Source organism: Sinohyriopsis cumingii, chromosome 1, assembly GCF_028554795.1.
Source record: "Sinohyriopsis cumingii isolate HCF-2022 chromosome 1, ASM2855479v2, whole genome shotgun sequence".
Classification (NCBI taxonomy): domain Eukaryota; kingdom Metazoa; phylum Mollusca; class Bivalvia; order Unionida; family Unionidae; genus Sinohyriopsis; species Sinohyriopsis cumingii.
In genome coordinates this window covers 57,046,055-57,069,610 of record NC_142961.1, presented here as the reverse complement: position 1 = coordinate 57,069,610, position 23,556 = coordinate 57,046,055, and the positions used below count along the sequence as shown (strand labels likewise).

The following is a 23,556-nucleotide window of genomic DNA, read 5'->3' as shown; positions in this document are numbered from 1 at the left end:
TTGCAATATTCATATCTCCTTATGATACATTAGTAATAATTGCAGTTGAGGTGATGTTATATAACAGTTAGTCAGAGGAATCTCATTTCTACTCTTTGGGTTCTTGTTTTCTTAAATGTTATAAAATTCAAGACTGCCATCTGCCACTGCATAAAATAATCATGTAGGCACTCCCCTTTCACTTTCTGTGTTGTCTTTGAAATCATCCATCAGCCTATAGCCAAGATAAGATTTCAGATAGTTTGGCACCTGTTATATTAGCTGTGGCAGTATCTTCTCATTATGTACTGTTTCTTCAGCTTTGATTCATTTACACATGAAGTATTCAACATAAGTTTGATAACCCCATGTTTGTTAATAAGCCCATCCCTCACTTTACCATCATGCGTGTTAATAAACCTATCCCTCACTTTTACCCCCATGCTTGGACCGCTCTGGTGGCCTAGTGGTTAGAGCAACCACCTTGGATTCGGGAGGTCACAGGTTTGAACCCTGGCCAAGTCATGCCAAAGATATAAATAATGGTACTAACAGCTGCCTCACTAGGCACTCAGCATTAAGAGGTTAGTGTTAGGACTGGTCGGCCTGGTGTCAGGATAATGTGACTGGGTGGGGCATGATGCTACATGTTTGCGGCATGATGCCCCAGTGCTAGACATCACTATAAACTGTCACACTGCAGACATCGTAGCAATATGACTGAAAAGTTGTTAACACTATGTTAAAAATCTAAATCACACACACACACATACCCCCATGCTTGTTAATAGGCCCATCCCTTACTTTTACCTTATGTTTGCTGATAAGCCCATCTGTCTCATTTAACCCCATGCTTGGTGATAAGACCATCTCTCTTGTACCCTGTGCTTGGTGATAAGCCCATCTCTCTCATTTAACCCCATGCTTGGTGATAAGACCATCTCTCTTGTACCCTGTGCTTGGTGATAAGCCCATCTCTCTCATTTAACCCCATGCTTGGTGATAAACCCATCCCTCACTTTTACCCCATGCTTGGTGATAAGCCCATCTGTCTCATTTAACCCCATGCTTGGTGATAAGCCCATATCTCTTTTACCCATATTGTTGGTGATAAGCTCATCCCTCTCTTTTACCCCATGCATGGTGATAAGCCCATCTGTCTCATTTAACCCCATGCTTGGTAATAAATCCATCCCTCACTTTTACCCCATGCTTGGTGATAAGCCCATCCCTCTAATTTAACCCCATGCTTGGTGATAAGCCCATCTCTCTTTTACCCACATGTTTGGTGATAAGCCCATCTCTCTCTTTTAACCCATTGTTTGGTTGATAAGCAAAACCTTTGATTTTTTTAAGGAAATGCAGTAAACACTAGTCTTGTTTTAAGAATTTTATCTATAAATTTAACAAAATTATAACATTATGTTTTATATTTTATCTTGTTTCCTTAAATTTACATTTTTTTGGAAGGATTTTCTTCATGACGTGTTGTGTGGTTCATTTTTAAATTTCTGTAATGGAACATTTTGTCAGCACTAGATAGTCACTTTGCTGCTTAGATGCTGTAAAACACTACTACATGTATATACATGTGTACAAAGAGAGCAATCACCTGGTTTTTCAGTGGGAAAAAACTTAACAAAATTCTGAATGATCTGCAAAATTTATCATTTCTACCCAATGAGAGAAAAGTATTTTGATACAGTCTTACCTAAAATGATTTTCATATATGTACCACCAGTGATATTCAGTTTTAGTTATGTACCACCAGCAACAGTCATACATTTTCTAAAGGAAAATTGTTTTGTATAATAAATTTTGAACACATATTTTAAGAATGTTATCATTTCTTGTTTTACCCTTATGTTTTATTTAGTAGAATTTTGACATTTTTGCCTTTTGTGGGCGTTTTTTTAATAATTTATTTGGAAAGGTATACTTCCAAAACTTTTTTGCATTTTTTTACCTTGACATTTTTATATGATATGCAAGCCTTTGTCTGCCCACACATTACAGATATCAGTCTGCAGAAAAAAGCTGATGAGTCGATTCCTCATACTGTTGCTCTTGAAAAAATCCCATCCTGGTTCCAATGACTGTCTTTTTTGTGCTGAAATAATTTGCTGGTGTAGAAGAGAAAAATATATATTATTGTAGTATTTGTGAGAAGATCATGAAATTTTTATTCAGCTGTTCAGGGTAACTAAACAATTGACCCATTCTCTGTCAACATTTGTATAAAAAAAATTCTTGTATTACATTACACACATTCACACCTGCAGTAGGATGCATTGGGAAATTTGCAAGTGTATTTTTTAGAGCCTCACTATCTGTGGAACAATGTAGAAGTAGTCGATGTAGTAGTAGTAATAATAATAATAATAATGATAATAATAATATTAATAATAATAATGATTATTATTGTAAAGTCTTTATTTTATGATGATGTCACAATTAGTACAAAAATTAATCTCCATTGTGGCCCTCAATTATCTACGTTTGTACAGGCAAATATATAAAATTTAGCTGGGAAACAAACATCATACAAAAAAGGTATAATGCAGGGGTTTTCAATCTACAGCATGCAAACTACAAAGTGGTACATTAAGAGTAGGGCAGCCAAAAATCTCGGTTTTAACAGTGTTGCTCTGTTACTGGTGGCACCTGCTCATTCATTTTGTAATTAATCTGGAAAAAGTGGCACACTAAGTAAAATAGGTTGCCAACCCCTGGTATAATGGATTGATGTACATACGAGCAACCAAGTATGGATTCAGCACACAGAGCTATTTGTACACCAATGGGCATGTATGAAAACTTTTTCACACACACATACATGCACAAAAATAAGTGAAATTCCAGAGACATTGGAAATAATATATACATATACAAATATACCATAAAGTTGGCCATAACCAGTTATTACCTGGTTAGCATCCATGTCAGACATCTGTGATGAAACAAAGGCACTGATGATGTTTCTTTAATATCTTTGGGTAGACAGTTCTCATTGATTGGACCTGAGAACCCCACACTATTTTTATAGTGTTGGGTTTTAGAAGGAGTATGTTATTCGATAGACTACAATATTGATATTATTTGTGCTTATACTGAACATGTTATTTATATAGTTGGTCATAGAACTATTAGAAACTTTATATATATAAGTTAAATTTAGCCTTTCCTAAACATAGTCTTTCATAGACAGTCATGATCTTCAACCCCTTCATACATTCATGGATATTATCAACTCTGTTGGATAATTCTGGTGGCTCAATTTTGAAGTCGACTTTTAACAAATACATTGTAGAAGCATTACCCCACATGATGTTGCATTAGTCCAAGATGAGGTTGAAATATAACTTTTGAAAAACATTATCCTGTGGTTTAAGGTTAGAAGTTCTTTAATTTTTTATAGTACCAGATAATCTTGTTTTCTTAGCCATTTTTTAGTAACATTACTGATATGCTCTGACCATAACATATTGTCATCAACTTGCATGAACACCAAAAAGTTTATTTTGCATAACATTTTTCAGTTCCATGTCATTAAAATGGATGTGGAGGATATTTATCTTAAATTTTTTATGTCTTTGTTGAGTGGCTATCAGCATCACTTTGGTTTTGTCTACATGAATGACCATTCCATTATTTTTACACCATATAGAGAGTTTTAGAAGAGCATTATGTAAGTTTCTTTCAGTGGTAGTTTTAGATGAGTTAATATCATGTAAGTGGCGTCATCAGTATCAGTATTTACCGTATGCAAATTAAGATAATTTATAATCATAATAGTAGTGACCATAAACTAGATCCTGGAGGTATTCCACGTTACAAGTTTTTTTGTTTGAAATGACACTGTTTATGTCAGCTTTTTATTTTCTTCCTTTCAAATACAACTTAAACCAATTTAAAGAGTTGTTGTTGAGCTTGTAAAGTTTTAATTTTTAAAGTAAAATGTCATGATCATCTAGATCGAAAGCTGTCCTAAAATCAACCAGCACAACTCCCACCCACTAGTTCTCCATTATGATCTAAAGCATTGAGCTATTTTACAAATGTATTTGTGAGAGCAGTTTCAGATGATTGATTTGGGCAAAAGTATGATTGTTTATGATACAGCAGATTATGTTTATCAAAAATAAATCATGAGGGAGTTATGAAAATGTTTTTTTTTTGAGAATTTTTGATGAAATGGGAAGGATTAAGGTGGGCTTGAAACTGTTTATTTCATCACAGGAGCCAAATTTATGGAAAAGTTTCACTTTTGGCCTCCTTCCATATAATGTTATGCTTTCAGAAATGAAAAGCTGCTGTTGACCTTAATAGTCTACGTCCAATTAAGTCAGCACCTGTGGATTTTATCACTTGTAAATTTTGCAGATATTTCAGTATTTTGTCATTGGTTATGAAGGTTATTAATCATTTTCATCCATTTCCATTGATGACTCTAAAGAATTCTGTTCTCAGTCTTCTCTTATAATTACAGGAAATTAACTTTACCAAGGTATGCTGGTTTCAACGAAATGTTGCTTGCTTGTTTGTAATGACAGACACTGGAATGAGTTTGAATTTCAGCTTTCCATGACATCATTTACAAGCGTAGACCTTCATGATTGGCTGGCAACGTGACTTTCATTTCTGCAGCTTAACATTACTATATTTCAGTAAAACTTTGGCATTCAGATTTATGTAGATGAAATCATATTTGGTGACATCATATACAGGAATTTTACCCCCAGATTGTCCATCCACTTTACTTTTATTTATGCAACTTAACTTTAATTTCAATATTATATTGATACAGCTTTGAATGATTTGGATTTTAAGTGTGTATAACATCATTCACAAGGGCTATTCCACCTGATTCTCAGCCCTCCTGACTTTTGTTAATATTCATGAATTTAACAAGGTTTATTTGATTTCTACTAAATATTTGGCATGCAGCTTTTTTTTTAATGAGGTTTTCAATGAATTTGAATTCCACCCTTCTTTATTATCAGTTACAGGAGTTAGGTCTCCATATTACTTTACAAAGGTTTGTTGAATTTCAGTCAGATTTGGCAAGCAGTGTTTATATGGAGGAATGTTGGATTCCATCCATATTTTTTATTCATCATTCATTATATGTGACAAGAATGAGTTGGATTTCCAACATTCTGCATCATCATTTAGATGAGTTAAGGCCCCTGAATAACCATTGATTTCCCAGCACATATTCTTCTGCCTGCCAAGCAAACTGTAATAAGTGGGACACTTTGCAGTGCACCCATTGTTAATAACTCATTTTCAATTGTATTTGTGAATATTGAAACAAGAGCCTCTGATCCCTTCATGAATACATTAACCCATTGATTTAAAAAGGAAAAAGAAAACACTCCATTAATTTAAAAAGGAGAAAAGAAAACACTCTGAAGAAAAACTTACTTAGTTCCAATAAACCAATTTATTGGATAAATATAATAGGTCAGCTGTTTAATTTACATCGTAAGTTGTGATAAACTTACTGATGGTATGTTCTTGGTTAGCATGAGTTATCTCCCCTGATATATATTGAATTCAATTAAAAACTGATTGCAAAAGAAAATGCATACATTTTTGATCATGTGATATATATCCATATACCTTTATAACAGTCACCTTTATCTCATACAAAACTAGGAGAAAATTGTGAGGGGGATCAATAATGTTGATGAAACATTTAGTTGTCCAACTAAAACACGTATCACTTTTTATACATAAAGTAAGAAAACCTAAGAATGTGATTCAGTCTGTTAATACTTTTCTTTTTGCCTCATAAAAATAAACTAAATGTGAAAATTTTATGCTGATATTTGCTGTGAAGTTAAATTTTACTTATTATGTTTAGAAGGTTACTTACATTATATACACACCTCTCACTCATTGGGTCACACACAGTGGGGTCCTAAAACATAGTACTGTAGACAAGGGTGTGAGATACAGATGAACTCAAGAAAAAAAAATAAGGGGATGCATTCCAACTGGACATCAAGAGAACCCAGAGGAGTAAGGGGGCTGTGTAATGGATGAATTTTCATTTTACAACCATGTTTGGAATAATTGTAATAAATAGCTTTTCTGATTAAGTTATTTGTTGAGGGAGGGTATAAATTACCATGATTTTCAAGATAAAGATATCCAGCTTCTAAAAGGTCATTAACAGCATGACTCATTGAGGTTCATACATCCATCATGTGTATGCAAAAACATTGTATATTTCATCACCACTTTTTGTTGATTCACATAAAACAAGGATCATTGTTGTCCAAACTAGGGTCATTTATTTATTGAAACAATGCCAAAACACTTATTTTTTTTAATACAATTTGTGTTTGTAAAATATTGATGCCTCAATGACACTGCAAGTAATAATGAAGCTTCTCATCCTTGATGAAATCTTTTAGTGCCAATTCAGGAATTCTAAGTTCACTACAAACTGATAATAAACCAGATCTGTGACAAAGCTTTTTATTCACCTAGTATATGTACTCATTTCACTTGGTTGCCTTGCTATCTTTAATCACAGTTGTGAATGAGTAGGCTAATTTACAGTATTGTAATTGTATTACTTACATGATAATATTTCTGACAGACCATTTGTTTGAGTGTTCAATTGAAATGAGTTGATCTGACACACTTGTAGCTCTTATGCAGGTAGGATTTGCTTGACCTTCAGCTTTGTATTATTTTTATTATACCCTCTTCATTTGATTTGATGCAAAAGACATAATTAAAAAATGATAATACAAAGCAGTTCTACTTTTAATTGATTTTAAGAATGTGGCAAGTACTTCTGCAGGTCAAAGATCAACACATGGTACTTAATTATATTCACACAAAAATGCTTGCAGACATAACTGTGATGGTAGGTTGGTATTTTTATAATTGAAAACAAGAGGGCATAATGAATTTATGATGATTACACTGAAACCCAATTAAAAGATAGAAGTAATACACACATTTTACTTGAAGACAAAACTCATCTAATTGGTATTCATTTATTCAAATGTTGTCCCAAGTAAGGATTAGTGACATTTTCATTGATCAAAAATTTTGTTGAATATTGTTTTTTTACAGTGTATTGAGAATGTTGTTTTGGAAAGAAAATATAACAAAATATATGACTTTTTATTTTAAGTTGAGAATTTCATGATGTTGATTCAGCTTTCCTCGTACTAACCACCATTTTCACAGATAAAACAAATAATATATCAAGGTTTCGTTTATTTGTTCATAATTTTCTTCACATTCAAGAGATGGTGACCAAGTATTGTAGTTTAACAAATGGAATCTATGCCTGCCCTGCATAATATGTTGGCATGCGAGTTTATTCAGGCACAAGTTATCAAGGAACTGATGTGTTACATATACTTTCTCACGCTTTATTTCACAGCAAATATTCATACTAAATCTTGACATTAGATTTTCTTATTTTTGGTACATTGTATATGTAAAGAAAAAGGTCTGTTTTAGTGGACAGTGAAATGTTTCATCTGCATTTTGAATCCAGCTTTTGCATGGTTTTCTTGTCATAGTATTGTGCCGTGAATGAGACGAATTGGAGGCCATGTTTATACATCTTGTACAAGCAGATGTGATTCACAATTATCCAGTGTTAAAAGGGATTATCATAGAAATGATTATACAATATTTTAACTGCTATGTTGCACTCAGAAGCCAGAGATAATGAATTTATAATCTTTGATCTGTTATGGCAGGCACGTAGTTTTTATTGGATGCTAATATGCAAATATTATGAATAGCTCCCTCTTCTCTCAGCACAGTTTTTGTCCATGAGCTTTTCAGTAATTTAAGAATCAAAGAAGACAAACAAATACTTCCCACCATAATTGCTTAATATCAGCTTTTTTTGCACCAGATGATTTCCACAGTTTATTCCATAGTAGCTGAAAAGTGGAGTATTACAATAGACAGTTGTACCATAGAGAACTTAACCATATTACCATAGGCAGTTGTGCCATAGAGGACATAACCATATTACCATAGGCAGTTGTGCCATAGAGGACTTAACCATATTACCATAGGCAGTTGTGCCATAGAGGACTTAACCATATTACCATAGGCAGTTGTGCCATAGAGGACTTAACCATATTACCATAGGCAGTTGTGCCATAGAGGACTTAACCATATTACCATAGGCAGTTGTGCCATAGAGGACTTAACCATATTACCATAGGCAGTTGTGCCATAGAGGACTTAACCATATTACCATAGGCAGTTGTGCCATAGAGGACTTAACCATATTACCATAGGCAGTTGGCCTAGATGCAGGATGTCATGAGTTCATCAAAAGGTCTAATTGATCCTAAATGAAAATGGTGGTGCTTAGACTACATCTGAATAAAATGTTCTGTTAGCATGGATTTTCACTGGATGACTTCTTAGGCAGTCTAGTTTGTATTATATAAAAAAATTTGCCAATCTGATATCAGATATTGCCACCACAATATCTACCTTGAAAATATCTCCTCTTTTAGAAAAAAAGTTGTAGCAACTTTGTGTTTTCATAAGAAGACTATGAAAATGGTGTTGATCTGACATTCAGTATGGCCATCTGAAAATCTTGATGTTACTGCTCATAAATGGAAAGTTGTATTGGCATGGTGATAAAGATATCTATTTGGTCCTGAAAGAAAATAGTGTTGATCTGACTTCAATTATGGCTGCTTCAATGATCATATTGAAAATCTTGTCATTAATTCTCCTTAATTGAGTTGTCATATCAACATATGGTTTTCACCAAAAGTCTTTAATGTTTTCTAGTTTGTTCCAAAGGAAAATGATGCAGATCTTATTTTCAATAAGGCAACCACAGGGGCTAATTTGAAAATCTTATCACTCAGGAATATCAGAGGTGGTCTCAGTGTTCAGCAGTTAAACAAAAAGAAACAGCCTTATCTTAAATTCCTTTAAATTCTGTCTGACAGTAGAGTGTCAGTCTCTTTTGAGGGAATCCTGTTTTGTAGGTGGTGTTGTATTTGTGATGCATAATGAGCACTTAAAATTTAAGAAGGATTGGAGGTTCTTGCTACAGTTTTACAAAGCTTGACAGTGGTTTGAATGGATCATCTGGTCAATCAAACATACAGGCTTGATCAGATACACAATCAAGAACAGACTGTGTGTGTGCATTGAAAACTTCCCCTTGAGAAAGCCTCTATATGTTAGTGCAAATAAATCATCACTTTATCTCAAACAAAATTGGCTTTATCGTCTAATCCGTAACATCCCGCATAGAATGTAGTCTTTTGGTCCAAATACAAAATTTCACAAATATATTTCAGAAACAAAATTTCTTTCATTTTTTTGGCATACAAATTTTCCTCACAACAGAAAAGTCAGTGTAGGAAATTCTGCAAAATTCTGTTTCAAAATCATCACATTGGATTTTGCACACACACACACTATTTGATGGTTGAAAATTAAAGAAGCCCTCAACAGATCTCTTTTTCTTTACAAGCATGTATTCAGTGTAAATAAGAGCCTCTTATTATTGCTGTTTCACATCCCTGTGTACAGATGGTTAGAAAGATGTGAACAAGGTTGCCATGGTGCCATCCTGAGTTATTTGCCAGATAAAGGCTTCATTTTTCCCTCAGAAATTACAGTCATGCTTAAATCATCAAATTACACTGAAACATCTCTATACAAAAAACACATATTTATCATAATTTTGGAGTCCCTTTCCACCCTGAAAGCCTTGCAAAACTGTACATTTTATACTCTGTTAATATCTCAGATATTCAGTATATTATTTACTCATACTATCTAGAAGAAGTATTCTGTACTGTTGGCTGCCTAGTAACATTGGTATTAAGGGTAATGAAAAGGCAGATAAAGCCATCACCATTTCTGAATGGAAGATCCCATATACTGACTTGAGATATTATAAATGAACACTTAAGGTATGATTGGCAAAACATTTGGAATGAAAATTCCACAAATAATCTTCATAACATCAAACCCTTGATTGGTTGTTGTTGTTGTTGTAGAGTTTAGCGCCATTTTTCAGCACACGATAGGCTGTACATGGCGGTCAGTATTAATGGTGGAGGAAGAACCCAGGAAACCCCCCGGAAAGAACCACCGACCCACGAGAAGCTACTGGCAAGCTTTCTCACATACCCACATTAGCCGAATCCGAGACTTGAACCCACGCAGACAGAGGTGAGATGGCAGTGATCCATAACGGAGAGCGCTTTAGACCACTCGAGGCTCCCCTTGATTGGAGAGTAACATCCCACAGATAAAACAAAATGCAAAGTAGTTGTTCTTGTGGGGTTTAACGCCATTTTTCAGCACATGATAGGCTATACATGGCAGCCAGTATTAATGGTGGAGGAAGAACCCGGAAAAACTTTGGAAAGAGCCACCGACCCATGAGAAGCTACCAGCAAGCTTTCTCACATACCCACGAATCCGAGACTCGAACTGGCGCAGACAGAGGTGAGATGGCAGTGATCTGTAACGGAGAGCACTTTAGATCACTCGGCCACTCTGGGCCCCTAAAATGCAAAGTTGCAGAGGTATTGTGTTAGTCAAATGTAAGATACACATACCTGACTCATACTTACCTCATGAAGGGTAAACTTCGATCTTTGTACATTACCTGCCAGAAGTTTGGAAGGCCTTATCTAATGAAAGTTTCTTGTTATTTTAACTTGACTTGAAAAGAATGTTATACTGACAGAAGACTTCTATTGATGTCTTAAATGAAAATGGTGCTGATCTGACACCAGATATGGCCCCATGGCAGCCATTACGAAAATCTTAAAGTTATGTCTCCTGAGTGGAATGTCATAACTTGAAAACATATTACCACTACTCCTTTCTAAATGGATGGCTCTATCAGCTTGTGGTTTTGATCAATAGACTTCTTATGATAATTAAGTCCTAAATTAAAAAAGCTCCAGTTGTACAATCAATATGGCTACCACAGTGTTTTAAAGATATTGATGTCACTAGTCCCCTGAATGGATGATCATTGTGACATTGGGTTTTCACCAAAAGACTTGTAATTATGTATACTTTGCCTTGGATGAAAATTGTTTAAAGCTGGTGTCAATTTTGTGTACCACAACAGCTATTTTGAAAATTGTATTTATTGCAGAAGAATAGTAATAATGGTTTCAACACTAAACATTGAAAAGAAAGAAATGGTCTTATCTTGAATTCATGGCAATTCTTTTCACCCAGTAGAGCATCAATCCATTCCTTGGACAGTTGATTACTAAAAGACTTATTATGTCTGATTGTTCCTTAATGAAAATAGTACCAGTCTGGCAAACAATATGGCCACCATGATAACAGTCATATTATTGCTATTTCTTCTGATTGGATGGTCATATGAACAAGGGGTTTTCACTTGGTACTAAATGAACATGGTGCTGGTATGACTGCTAACATAGCCACCAAATCTGTTATCAGCATGTTTCCTAAACAAATGGTATTAACTACAAGGGGGTTTTCAGCAAATGATTATTTTATCATGTCCAGCTGGTCCGAAATGAAAATGATGCAGATCTGAGATGCATTTTGGCTGGCATAACTGCTCTCTTTATAATCCTGTTAGGATTACTATTCCTAAATTCATGGCTGTAGCAGTGGGGTTTTTTTTCAGTAAACAACATATGATGTTTAGTTGGTGAAAATGAAAAATGTGCTGATTTTGCATCCATTATGGCCAGCATTGTGACCAGCTTGAAAATCTTGTTATATAACTACTTATTCTACTTGTGAATTGATAGTCATAGTGAAAAAGGGTTCTCACTAAAAAATTACTTATCATATCTAGTTGCTTGTAAACAAACAAAAATGTTAACTCATTCAGCCCCGGAGATTTTTGTCATTGTCACCTGAAATGGGGGTAGGAAATGCAGTTTTGGGGTTAATTCTGAATACATTCCGAATACATATGCTTCAAAGAGTTTTTTGATTTGACTGATTCCTTGTTGTGCTAGAAACATTTTTCATTTGCAAAGGTTCACCTGTATGTGTGCAGTTCAGATGGACCTGCCTTAGATCACAGGCCAAAAAGTCTAAAATCAGGACACAAAATCCGATCCGAACAATGAACGAATTTTTGGTGTAAAAAGATCTGGTCTCATAAATATGTTTTTCCCACGGAATTTTGTAAAGCAAGTAGAAAGTCCAGATTATTTGATATCATTGTAGAGCTAAGTCTGTCTGCTTTTTTGTAATACCACCCACTTTGGTGTATCTTAAATGACCTTCACTCTACAGAGCTCGGAAGTAGGGTACAGCATCATCATGCCTACAGGCAGGATTGGGGCTGAATTAGTTAATGAAAATGTTAGTAAATAAAATTGTTACAAAAATTATTATGCTGAAGTTTCTCATGAATAACAGATAGTTTCAGTTAAAGTCCACTGAAATTAAGAGACTCATGCTCTACCAACAGAGAAAAATTTCCAGGAATCCAGATAAAGAACTTTTGTTTTCTTTTTTTAAAAATGCTTTTCAGTTAAAAAGCATTTTAAAAAAAAAGAAAACAAAAGTTCTTTATCTGGATTCCTGGAAATTTTTCTCTGTTGGTAGAGCATGAGTCTCTTAATTTCAGTGGACTTTTGTATTGGAGGATTTTACGTATGGCCATAATTCAAACACATGCATTGGATCTGGTTACACTTGCATCAACAAACTTCTGCTTGTAATGATAGACTTTGTCCATGTTCTGCCATCTTATTGTGTGCATATTGAATTAGTGTACAAATAATGATATAAACAGCTTGTCTGTCAGAAACTTGATGGGTTCCATTTGCTAACCCACTGTTATATATCCAGTGATGTGCACTCCTACAAAACATCAAAACTTTTCCAGCTTTAACAGGTATAGGTGGTTAATTATAATCTGTTGGTTTACCAACATAGTGGAATATTTACTAAAGATCAAGTTCGCTTGAAAAATTAAATATTGTATTGCATGCATATTGTATGTGTAGTGTGGAGAAAATAAAACATTCCTTTCCCATTCTTACCTCCCTTTGGTGCTTCACATTCTTACTTCCCTATTCTGCTGCTCTCCGCTTCTCACATGACAAGGAGCATTTTCCTATTATGTATATATTGAATGAATGTAAAAATAAATCAGGAATTTGTAAATCAATGATTCACTTTAAAAAAATGTTTAAATGGTTTAATCAGGTTTACTTGAAAAAGAAATGAGAAAGGTAATTATGTTGTAAGAAAAATAAAATTTTAACCAGAACATTGCTCTCACAATGATATTTTATCGCTTGTTCATTTTCTGTGGTGGTAAATTAAGGTGAGTTGTTTGGGGAGTTTTGGTATGTGATGTCAGATGAGTAAAAATCGTTGTTTGCCAGCTTTACCTGATGAATGATACAACTCCTTGTGAAAAAACAATGCTGTCTTTATCATCACTTATCATCACTATATATTTCAAGAAGCCTGAACAGAAAACAGGAATATCAACTTTAAGGATCTGTAAGAAACTCTTTGATAAATTAACCTTAAAAAAAACATTTAAAAAAACTCATCCTTTGCTAAACATATGTAAATAAACAATTGTTTTTTTCTTCTTCTTTTATAAATAACCAAATAAATAAAGTTGTATAAATTTTTGAAGTGAGAGTTAGTATAAGATATGAAATATTTTCGACTTTTTCACTGCAATTTATTGAACAATTACATCTTTAAAAAAAATGAGCATTCTTCAATGTAAATTATACAGAGAAAATGAAAATGTTTTTTGCAGAATGTTCATATTCTTTTCTCCATGTTAGCTTAATTTAGTGCTAGGCACTCAGCATTAAGATGTTATTGTTAGGACTGCTCAGCCTGGTGTCAGGATAATGTGACTGGGTGGGATATCATGCTATATGTCTGCAGCATGATGCCCTGGTGCTAGATGTCACAAAAAACTGCCACGCTACATACATCATAGCAATATGACTGAATTTTTTTAAAAACTACATTAAAAATTCAAATCACACACACACAACTATCCAGTTTCTTGGCCAACTTCTGTTGCATTTGGCATCTAGGCAGATATCAGCCAGTTGATCACTCTAGGCAGATATCAGCCAATTGATCACTATAGGCGGATATCAGCCAGTTGATCACTCTAGGCAGATATCAGCCAGTTGATAACTCTAGACAGATATCAGCCAGTTGATCACTCTAGGCAGATATCAGCCAGTTGATCACTCAAGGCAGATATCAGCCAGTTGATCATTCCCAGCAGATATCAGCCAGTTGATCATTCTAGGCTGATATCAGCCAGTTGATCGTTCTCTGACCCACATTGGCCTCATATACTCTATTGCAACTATGAATAACCAACAGCTTACAATGTATTCTTATGCATTTACAAGCTCACCAACCTCTCTCCTTTCATTGCAGTGCTATGCGGATCTTGTTGACAAAGGTGGCACGCCACTGGGTGGTTGATGAAAAAAAGGATGATGGGTACACAGCTTTACACCTGGCTGCCCTCAACAACCATGTTGAAGTGGCAGAGCTTCTGGTTCAACAGGTGAGACATACAAAGGGAAGAAACAACTTAATATTTGTTAGTGCATATTAGTATCCATTTTTATGATTTTGCAACACAAGACATTTTCTCAATGCTTATATTTGTGGATGGCTAAAGGGTTTTATTGTTTCCACAAAAGGATCGTTGTTTTGTCTAGTTTTGAAATTTATTGTTTGTAACAACAATGAAATCCACTAAAAGTAATGATTTCAAAGTACAGGTATGATTCTTAGTTTTTCTGTTATTGAGTTTGTAATTATTGTCACCTGAAAGTCATAAGCAAGACATGGTTATCATTTTTCAGACAATTGTTATCAGTGTTATTGTGACTGTGTGTATCAGTGGGCAAGTTTTTTGCATTTTGGCACCATTTATCTTGAACTTTTGCACCTGATGAAACTTGAATATTTCTAATCCTGCTTCAGTGATTGGTCAGTATGTGAGATTCCTTTCATTCATCTGGATGTCTGTGCATCTGTCTGTCAGTCCTCCTTGAATAAAGCAACAAATAATTGCATGACAGCAACACCTGTTGTGTTGCGCATATTTGATTTAATTTATATTTGATTTAATTTAATTGTTTGTAAGTTTTAAATTTTTTATTTTTAATTTTATTACATGTCAATGTAAGGTAATTTTGTTTACTAGGAATTTGATATTTTCCAGAAAATTCAGTTTGATCTGAATCTTTTCATGAATACCTAATAATAGAAACACTATTCCTGGCCTTGATTTGGGGTCAAGTAAAAAACTTCACTTCTCTTTTTTTATTCATTTTTGGTGTGTGAATGGTGGTGGTGAAATCGAGGCTGTACTGTGTTATGTGCCATTAGATTTGTAGATGCCTTCTAAATCATTCTAGAATGTGGTCACGTGACTCTCATCCGGGAATCTGTTTTGCATCTCAAGTTACTGTATAACCTTTGTTTATAGAGATTTTTTTGAGTTGGGGCTTTTTCTTTACTCTGGAAATTGTGTGTTTGTGACCAGTTTGGGAATTACATTTTAATTTTTATTCAGAATATTTGGATTCTAAAGGATAATTCTTTTTCCTGGAAATATTTGAGTGCTCATACAGAATTCTTGGACAAAGATATTTATTTAAATTTTATTTGAATTCAAACACTGGAATAGTATTTTCTGTGGTTCGCAAAGGACTGTACACATCAGCTATATACTGACTTAAGTATACATCATCGCCTTCCATTTTTGATTTTTTCGTTGGGACTTGAACTTGAAATCATTAGAATATTTCATTACCTGGACTTCTACAATTTGATTCATGGATTATTCTCGGAATATTTTTGGATTTGATTCTTAAATCCGTAAGTTCTTATTTTTTCATTTTTTATAGCATTTTTCCAGGGAAAAAAATTATTTGTTGAATTTTTCATAGCTTGTTGTTTTCGCTCTTTCTTTTGTTACTGTTTATTTGAGCCTAAACACGAACAGTTGTCATTAAATTTGTTCTGAGGGTGAACATCTATACAACACTAATTACTGTTGCCTGCTTTGCAGGATTAATTTTTTTTAATTGTCAAAATTCATGTCTAGGTTCCATTGCTGATACTTTTTTGTAAATGCCTTGCATAATGCTGAGTGTATTATGTTAACGATGTCCATCAATCTACCTTGTGTCTCTCCATGCATCTCTCTATCTTCCCTATTTCATTTACGCACAATAACTCAAGCTGTCCACCATCTATAGTACTGGACCAAGCCTGGTATGCATCTTGCTTTTGGGACAAGGAGGAAACTTACATTTGGGATCAGTAGGTGAAAGATCAAGGTCAAAGGAATTGAAAGAAGGAAGAAAGTTCCACACATTAACTTCATTTGTATACCAGATACCCTGACCAATCCTTGTAAATAGATTAATTTGATATTTACAAAAAAATGTCTTTTGATTTACTTTCTATAATGACAACAGTCAAGGTCACTTTGAGTAGAAAAATGGATTCTGAATATCTTAAGTTTATTATTACTTACTGTGACCAAACATTTTTGGATGATGGCATTTGAAAGGAAGACACATTCATTTTTAGGACAATAGGTCATATAGGTCATAGGTCAAGGTCATGGAAACTGAATGAAAGAACAACAATTTCCCCAAAACTACTCAAGTTCTCCAACCTCATTCCTGGACTGATCAAACTATGTAGATGGTTTGTATTTAAGATGAGGAAGACCTCTATTGATTTGGGACTTAAAAGGTCATGGTCTGAGATATTCTAAGAATTAAAACAATGCCACAAAAAAGTCCCATGCCACAAACTAGACCAGTTTTGTGGATGGCAGGCATTTGAGACAAGCAAGGCACCATATCAGTTTTAGAATCAAGAGGTCAAAGAGAAAGGTCACCCACATGGCTTGCAATAAAGATAAGTAAGATACTTTCTGATTTTGGATTACAAAATCATGTATTTGACCACTGAAAGAGGGTTTTTAAAGAGGGTAAAAGCAATATAACAGTACTCTTTGCAGTATGGTGGGCATATATTGTACCATTTATGGTATGGTTTATTTGACCTATTGTAGTTGGACTTGTGCTGAAGTTGCATTTATAAATGAATGCAAGTCATATACTAAACCTGGATCACATTGACTTATTTTCTGGGATTTATTTATTTACCTGAAAAAGTATCTGTGCTCTAGTTTCACTACTATCGTTGTCATCATTTGCCACCAAAATTGCATTGTAGATGCATTTTCAGCATACACTGAAATTGTGTTGTTGTGACTTACTGTTATAATGTATTGAACACTTTAAGGATACTGACTTATTCACATACATATATTCCACCATTTTAAAGGTCATCTACCACACAGACTGTTTTTTTAGTTGAAATCGACCATGGAAAATTTAAAGGCTTGTTTAAAGATTTACACATTATGTCCTTATATTACAGAAACCAGTCATAGCCAGTTTACTGGCAACTAAAACATACCTGCTATATTCCTAGACGATGTTAGTATTTTTTAGACTCAAAAAGTGTGTTTTGAGGTCCCAATGGGGTGTCGGTGCATGTGTCCCAAAAAAGCAATGTCGTCCACTTGAACATGAGCTAACTTTTCATATAAACCTTTGAAAACTGATTGGAAATTCAAATATAAAAATCGATTGTCTGTTTCATTCAAAGAATATAATAAACTTACAAAGAAAAAAATGGTTGAATTAATGTTGTCAGATATCATCACCATACACATACACAAATATGAAAACACATAATCACAACCACACTGACATTAAATAAAAACATGCATCAAGTTTCTGTTTTTAAAATCCATTGAATGGCAAAATATAGGCTTAATTAGATTCTCAGTAGTTCAGTAGGGGGTCTGAAGGTAATGCCAGTGTAATTAGTGTTCATCTTTGGATGGTACTGTTGTTCAAACTTCTCTGCTAGATTCTCTGAACAAAGCCTAGTCAGAACTAAGTTGTTCTTGATGACCATAACAGTAGCATTGTATCTGAGATATGATTGCCTTTTTGAAAAAATAGCTATACAACACATTTATGACTGTCCATTTCATTGGGGGAGTTGAGCATAATATTTTCAAGTTTAATGGAGGTTTTACAGGTAATAAAGCAACAATAAACATATACCCATTATGGGTATTAATCCTTTATCAACAGAGATTTACTGTGCAGACACGAGGGGCTAATTATTATTGTCTTTCAATCAGTTTCATAGCAACCATCTTGAAAAGCATGTGTCAATTAATAGTTAGTATTTAAACAAGATTATGATAGTGAATAATAATAATAATAATAAAGAGAACTAATTGGAATATTCAGTTTAGTGTGTCAGATATGTTATGTACATGTGGTGCTCCTATTTTGACAGATGTCATACACATAGTAATGATGTATGTCAATATGTTGTTTGCAGTATGTGCAAAGAATTAATCCCTGCCACCCTTGTGTACTTCACAAAGTAAAACTCCATCAGCTAGGAAATCTGAAATTTATTTTTGCAGATCTTTGTTTGCTTTGCTGATAGCAAATTCCTTCCTGAATCACCTAAAATAATTAATCGTACTTGAACACCTTCCTGACAACTGAAATAATCATGATTTGCTTTTTGTATATGGAATACAATCCAGCTTCAAATAAATGTTGCCGCTATTCATAAACTTTTCAATAATCTTTAATGCAGATGGCTTAAACATTCTCATTTAAGGCAGTAATATGTAATAACTTGTGTTTTTCAATATGCATCAAGCATCTCTTTGATTTACCTATATTGGGTTGTTCCAACTCGTGAATTTTACCTATGCAAATTAGTACACTGGCTATTGTCAGCCATTTAAGTAATATGTGAAAAAGTGGTTTATACATGACCTATTCTCATTTTAATTGCCTCTGTTTAAACTGCCCTAAGGATAGTTTTATATCAGCTGCAATCAGGACTGTTTACTTTTATACATTCTACATGTTTCAGGCATATACTGAAGTGGTGAGGGTTTTTTCCCCAAAGATTATGGAAAAATGTGTTTTTTTAAGCACAACCATGTCATTGGGTTTGAGAGTCAAAAAATCATGTTTTAGCAAGACACATCGTATTATGGCAGGTATTCAAGAAATGTTCCACCAGTGCATTGACCAGTGCAATGATCCATGCTAAGTAATTACTGATCCTGTTAGGAATTACTACACGTTGGATGTAAATTGATTACCTTATTGTTTTAATTAGAATGGCTTAAGTGCCTTCTGCACCAACTTCATAAAACTTGATCCTAGTTGAATGCGGTCCATACTCTTTATATCCTAAGTATTCATAGTTCAGATGGTAAATAGACCCAGGTGCAGAAGTCATGAAGTGTAATTTACATATGTAGCAGATGAACTGTTAATTTTAAATGTTTTCATGTAACTGCAGCAACAAATTATTTGTTCCTGTTGATATATTAATACTATTTATGAGAGATCTAACTAAAGTGCTATTACAAGCAACACCTGTCAGTGCTTATCAGACATAAAAGATTGCATTTTTTTTGTACCTTTGCCCAAGTTTTATTTCATAATTTTATGGTAACTACCGTAAATACACACTTATAAGTTGTGTCCAACTGCCAAGAGCTTAAACCCTGACCTGCCATCATGTAATGTGCATGCAGATCAGGGTTAGTGTTGTTTGTTCTGCTGATTACTTCAAACAAACTGCATAGACCAAGATACGCTATTGCATTAATAGACAGCAGATCTGGGTTTGTGTAATTTTGAAGTTCAGCTTGACTTAAAAGCAAGTATAGACAGTATAGTGAAGCCTGCCAGTAAGGACACTCAAGGGACCAGAATTTTTTTCTTCTATTCTTGATGTATAAATGTTAATTTGACAGAAGGAACTCTAAATATTCTATATGAACAGGTGTCCTTTATATCATGATATCTTCTAAAGGAGGTTTCATTGTACAGGTAAACAAAACATATTACCTGTACAGGAATACCATCGTTACTTTTTCGTGCTCTTAATGCAAAAGTATAAGATCTTGTAAAAAAAAAAAAAAAAAAAAACGTGTGTAGCAAATAAAGATATTTTGATTAGACTTCAGATTTTTTTACAAATCTATCATTAGCAGAGAAGGAGATTACATTTGAAATACCTGTACTGAATTTCGTTTAAACCTGTGGTTCACTATTTCAATTTTTCAGTGCTCTTAAGTTTTCTACCCCATCGCAACAGTGACAGGACATTAGAATAATCCTCGTCCATCCTTAAGTTGGTAGACACTGTGCTAAGGTATCCAAGTTCCAGGAACACATTTTTAAATTTTTTTTTCTTGTGTCAAATAAGCAAGAATTAAACCGTTGCCAACAAATATACATGTATGCTACAAAATAAATGAGATCATTTTGGTTTTTTGTAGGGCAAAGCCAACATGGATATTCAGAACGTGAACCTCCAAACAGCTTTACATTTAGCTGTTGAAAGACAGCATACACAGATTGTGAGAGTAAGTAGAAAATAAGTAACATGGTTTTGACTGTGTCTATTATATGTACATTTTAGAACAAATTCTAACAACCTCTGCATACACTTTATGGGACTAATTCTCCTGAATGGATGGTTTTATTGAAATAGGGTCTTGACTACATTACTGTTATAGTAATATGTAGTTTATTCCAAATGGAAAAGGTGTTCATCAGCCCTCAATCATGGCACCATAGTGTCCACCTCAGATATCTGAAAATGGTGCATATCTAATGATCTGCATATTTGCGCTCTTGTGAGTTTGAGACAGATTTGACATAGAAGTCAAATCAAAGATTTCTTGCTTACATTAGTGTACTTCATTGAACTTGTGAAAATAGTGACTGATACATCAAAAGGTAAATTTTGACCAGACATTGTATTTAGTTGCATTTTGATAAACAAGTTTATACTTATGAATACTTTGAATGATGCCACATTAATAACTTTTGGTTTCTTCACCCACCACTCTATCATCACCCCACACCACCAAACTTAGCATGTGGGTATATCTTGACATTGTTTGTGACAAGTTCAATGATTTCCTATCCTGAGTCAAGGGACATGACAAAGAATTTTGCTCTGCACTTATGGGCATTTTTTATGTATATTTTAAACCTGTTAGGAAATATTATTTATTCAGATTTGGTATGTTGGAGTTTTACATAAATGTCAGAGATGGTTTCAGTAATAAAAATTTAAAAAGAATAAAAGGATAGTAGAAATGGTCTTATCTTGGATTCATGAAAATTCTTTGAACCATCAGAGTATTAGCCCCTTCAAGGGACTCTTGTTTTGTAAAATCTTAATGACAGATCTTAGCAGATATGTCACTCCCTCACTATAATGCCCTTCATTATAATACAGTTGTTGTAAGGTGAGTATGGTCATGGATTCCATTTCATTAAGTGTTATTAAAATTATATGTATAATATTCTTCATTATAAGTTGGTCTGACAGTAATGTGGCTCAGCGGCTTCCATGAAATGCATTAAAGTAAGGGAGTGTTCTGTATATTTGTTTTTGAAATTTCTAGCTGTTGATTCATTTCAGTAAATGAAACATGTAAGAAGATTAAGTTTGCTTTCATTTTATTTTATGTATACATGTAACAAAAAAATCAGTGGGTGGTCAATTCTCTTTGTCCATCATTTAATATGTTTTGTGGATGGTCGAAAAAAAATTGATTATCATCAGTCATTTCTTTGTCCATTTTTATTTTTTTTTACATTTTTTGTTGATTCCATCCATAATGTACAATATAAAATTACCTATTATATGTTAATGGAAATTTTGCAGTATTAGCATTTCTCACTTTAAAAGAAAGGAAATATATATGCGGGGTTTAGCTGCGAAAATGCTTTTATTTAGTCCTCATATGGGGACTCTATGAACCAAAATTTCAAATGGGGAATTTTTTTAATCAGTCTCATATTGGGATTCTTGCAATCTTTTTCATATGGGTACTCATGGTCTTGTAAGGGGACTCTTGTAATCACAGTCCAGTAAGGGGACTCTTGTAATTACAGCCAACATTGGCTAGTTCCTATTCATGTTTTGCCTCATTGATCATTTTGGAGACTGATGCAGAATCATAAATTGGATTAAAAGAAGGTGAGAAAAATTGGAAATTTACTTGAAGGTGATTCCTTTTTAATTTGTATCACATTTATCCATGCTAAGACCAGTAGGTTAGTCCAAAAAAAAGTGGTAAAAGTAAAGACTGGCTTAAATTCATGTAAAGATAGACTTTGTCAGTATTTGCCAAACTTTTGTAAGACTGGCTGAGGACCTTAGTGGAAGGTTTACATTCATCAACAGGCATGAGCATATCATGGGATAAATGCAGTATATATTGTAAAATTACTTCAAAACGAAGCAAGATTTTCTCTGAAAACTGTTTGATAAGTATAACATGTACTTGTATGTGTTGCAAGTTGTGGACTTCCAGCTTCTCAAGATGGTACTTTATTTGTATGATTGTACACCTTTGAAAAATGTATACCTCAAGTAACATAACTTAGATTAAAAATCTGCCAGAATGTTACAAATTAAGAAACCTTCAAATATGTTAACTTTACATGGATTTTAATGTGACCTTTACATGCTATTCTTGTATTATTGTGCAATCTCAGTTCATTCACTTATAATCTTTATATGAAATTGAGTATGGGAGCAATATATTGAAATTATTTATGTTAGATTAATTATTGACTGTGCAGTGTTTCCTAAATGAATTCAATGCTGTTGACATATATTGCAGCTCTTAGTCCGTGAAGGCTGTAACATGAACATCGCAGATAAAGATGGAGACACACCACTTCATGAGGCACTACGACACCATACGCTGTCTCAGCTGCGTCAGCTCCAGGATATGCAGGATGTTGGCAAGGTTGGTGGTGCATGTACATCTAGCATTTCTTTTTCTGAAATCTATCATTTTTCATGTTCTAGTTAATATTTGGCTAGATTAAAATGCAACTCGAGCTTATTGGTAAAACCCATCGATATGTCTTTGCATCCATCCATTGTATTATGAGTCTATGGTCTTAAACTGAATAATAGTAAAGAGCAAAACCCAAAAACTTTGTAAAATTCAAAATATAATTTATTTCCCAACAATATAAAGTGAAAATTTAAAAAGAACTTACAGTAATGCAAATTAAATTCCAAATAGTTTTATCACCAATCCTAAAGAATAAAGTTCTAATTAAATTCCAGTGGTATTCCAAATAAGATCAAATGCTGAAGGTGTTGATGTGCCTAATATACTGATGTACCAATGACTCGAAGTATGATGTTGTGCCAACAGTCTTTTGATGAATCACATTAATATAATCCAAGATATCCTTGTTTGAATTCACTATATTTCCAAATTATTATTTCTGTTTTAATATTATTGAGCACTTTGTATTTCCAGAGAATAATAATTTGAATAAATAACTCAGCTCAAATCAAATAATGAACACAGCAATATGACCGATTTCTGCTTCAGATGTTATTGCAGGAATAAACAAAATTAATAATAATTTATTAGCGTAA

The 23,556-nt window shown here is 33.8% G+C and overlaps 1 protein-coding gene across 1 annotated transcript in view; it reads left to right on the top strand.

The window, feature by feature from the left end:
- The window catches only part of LOC149806917 (E3 ubiquitin-protein ligase MIB1-like), a 201,240-nt gene that overhangs the window by 145,872 nt on the left and 31,812 nt on the right, over positions 1-23,556 (top strand). The window contains exons 14-16 of the mRNA XM_089959672.1: positions 14,407-14,539; positions 20,411-20,497; positions 22,778-22,906. Coding sequence (XP_089815798.1) covers positions 14,407-14,539; positions 20,411-20,497; positions 22,778-22,906 — 349 coding nt within the window. The remainder of the gene's footprint in view (positions 1-14,406; positions 14,540-20,410; positions 20,498-22,777; positions 22,907-23,556) is intronic.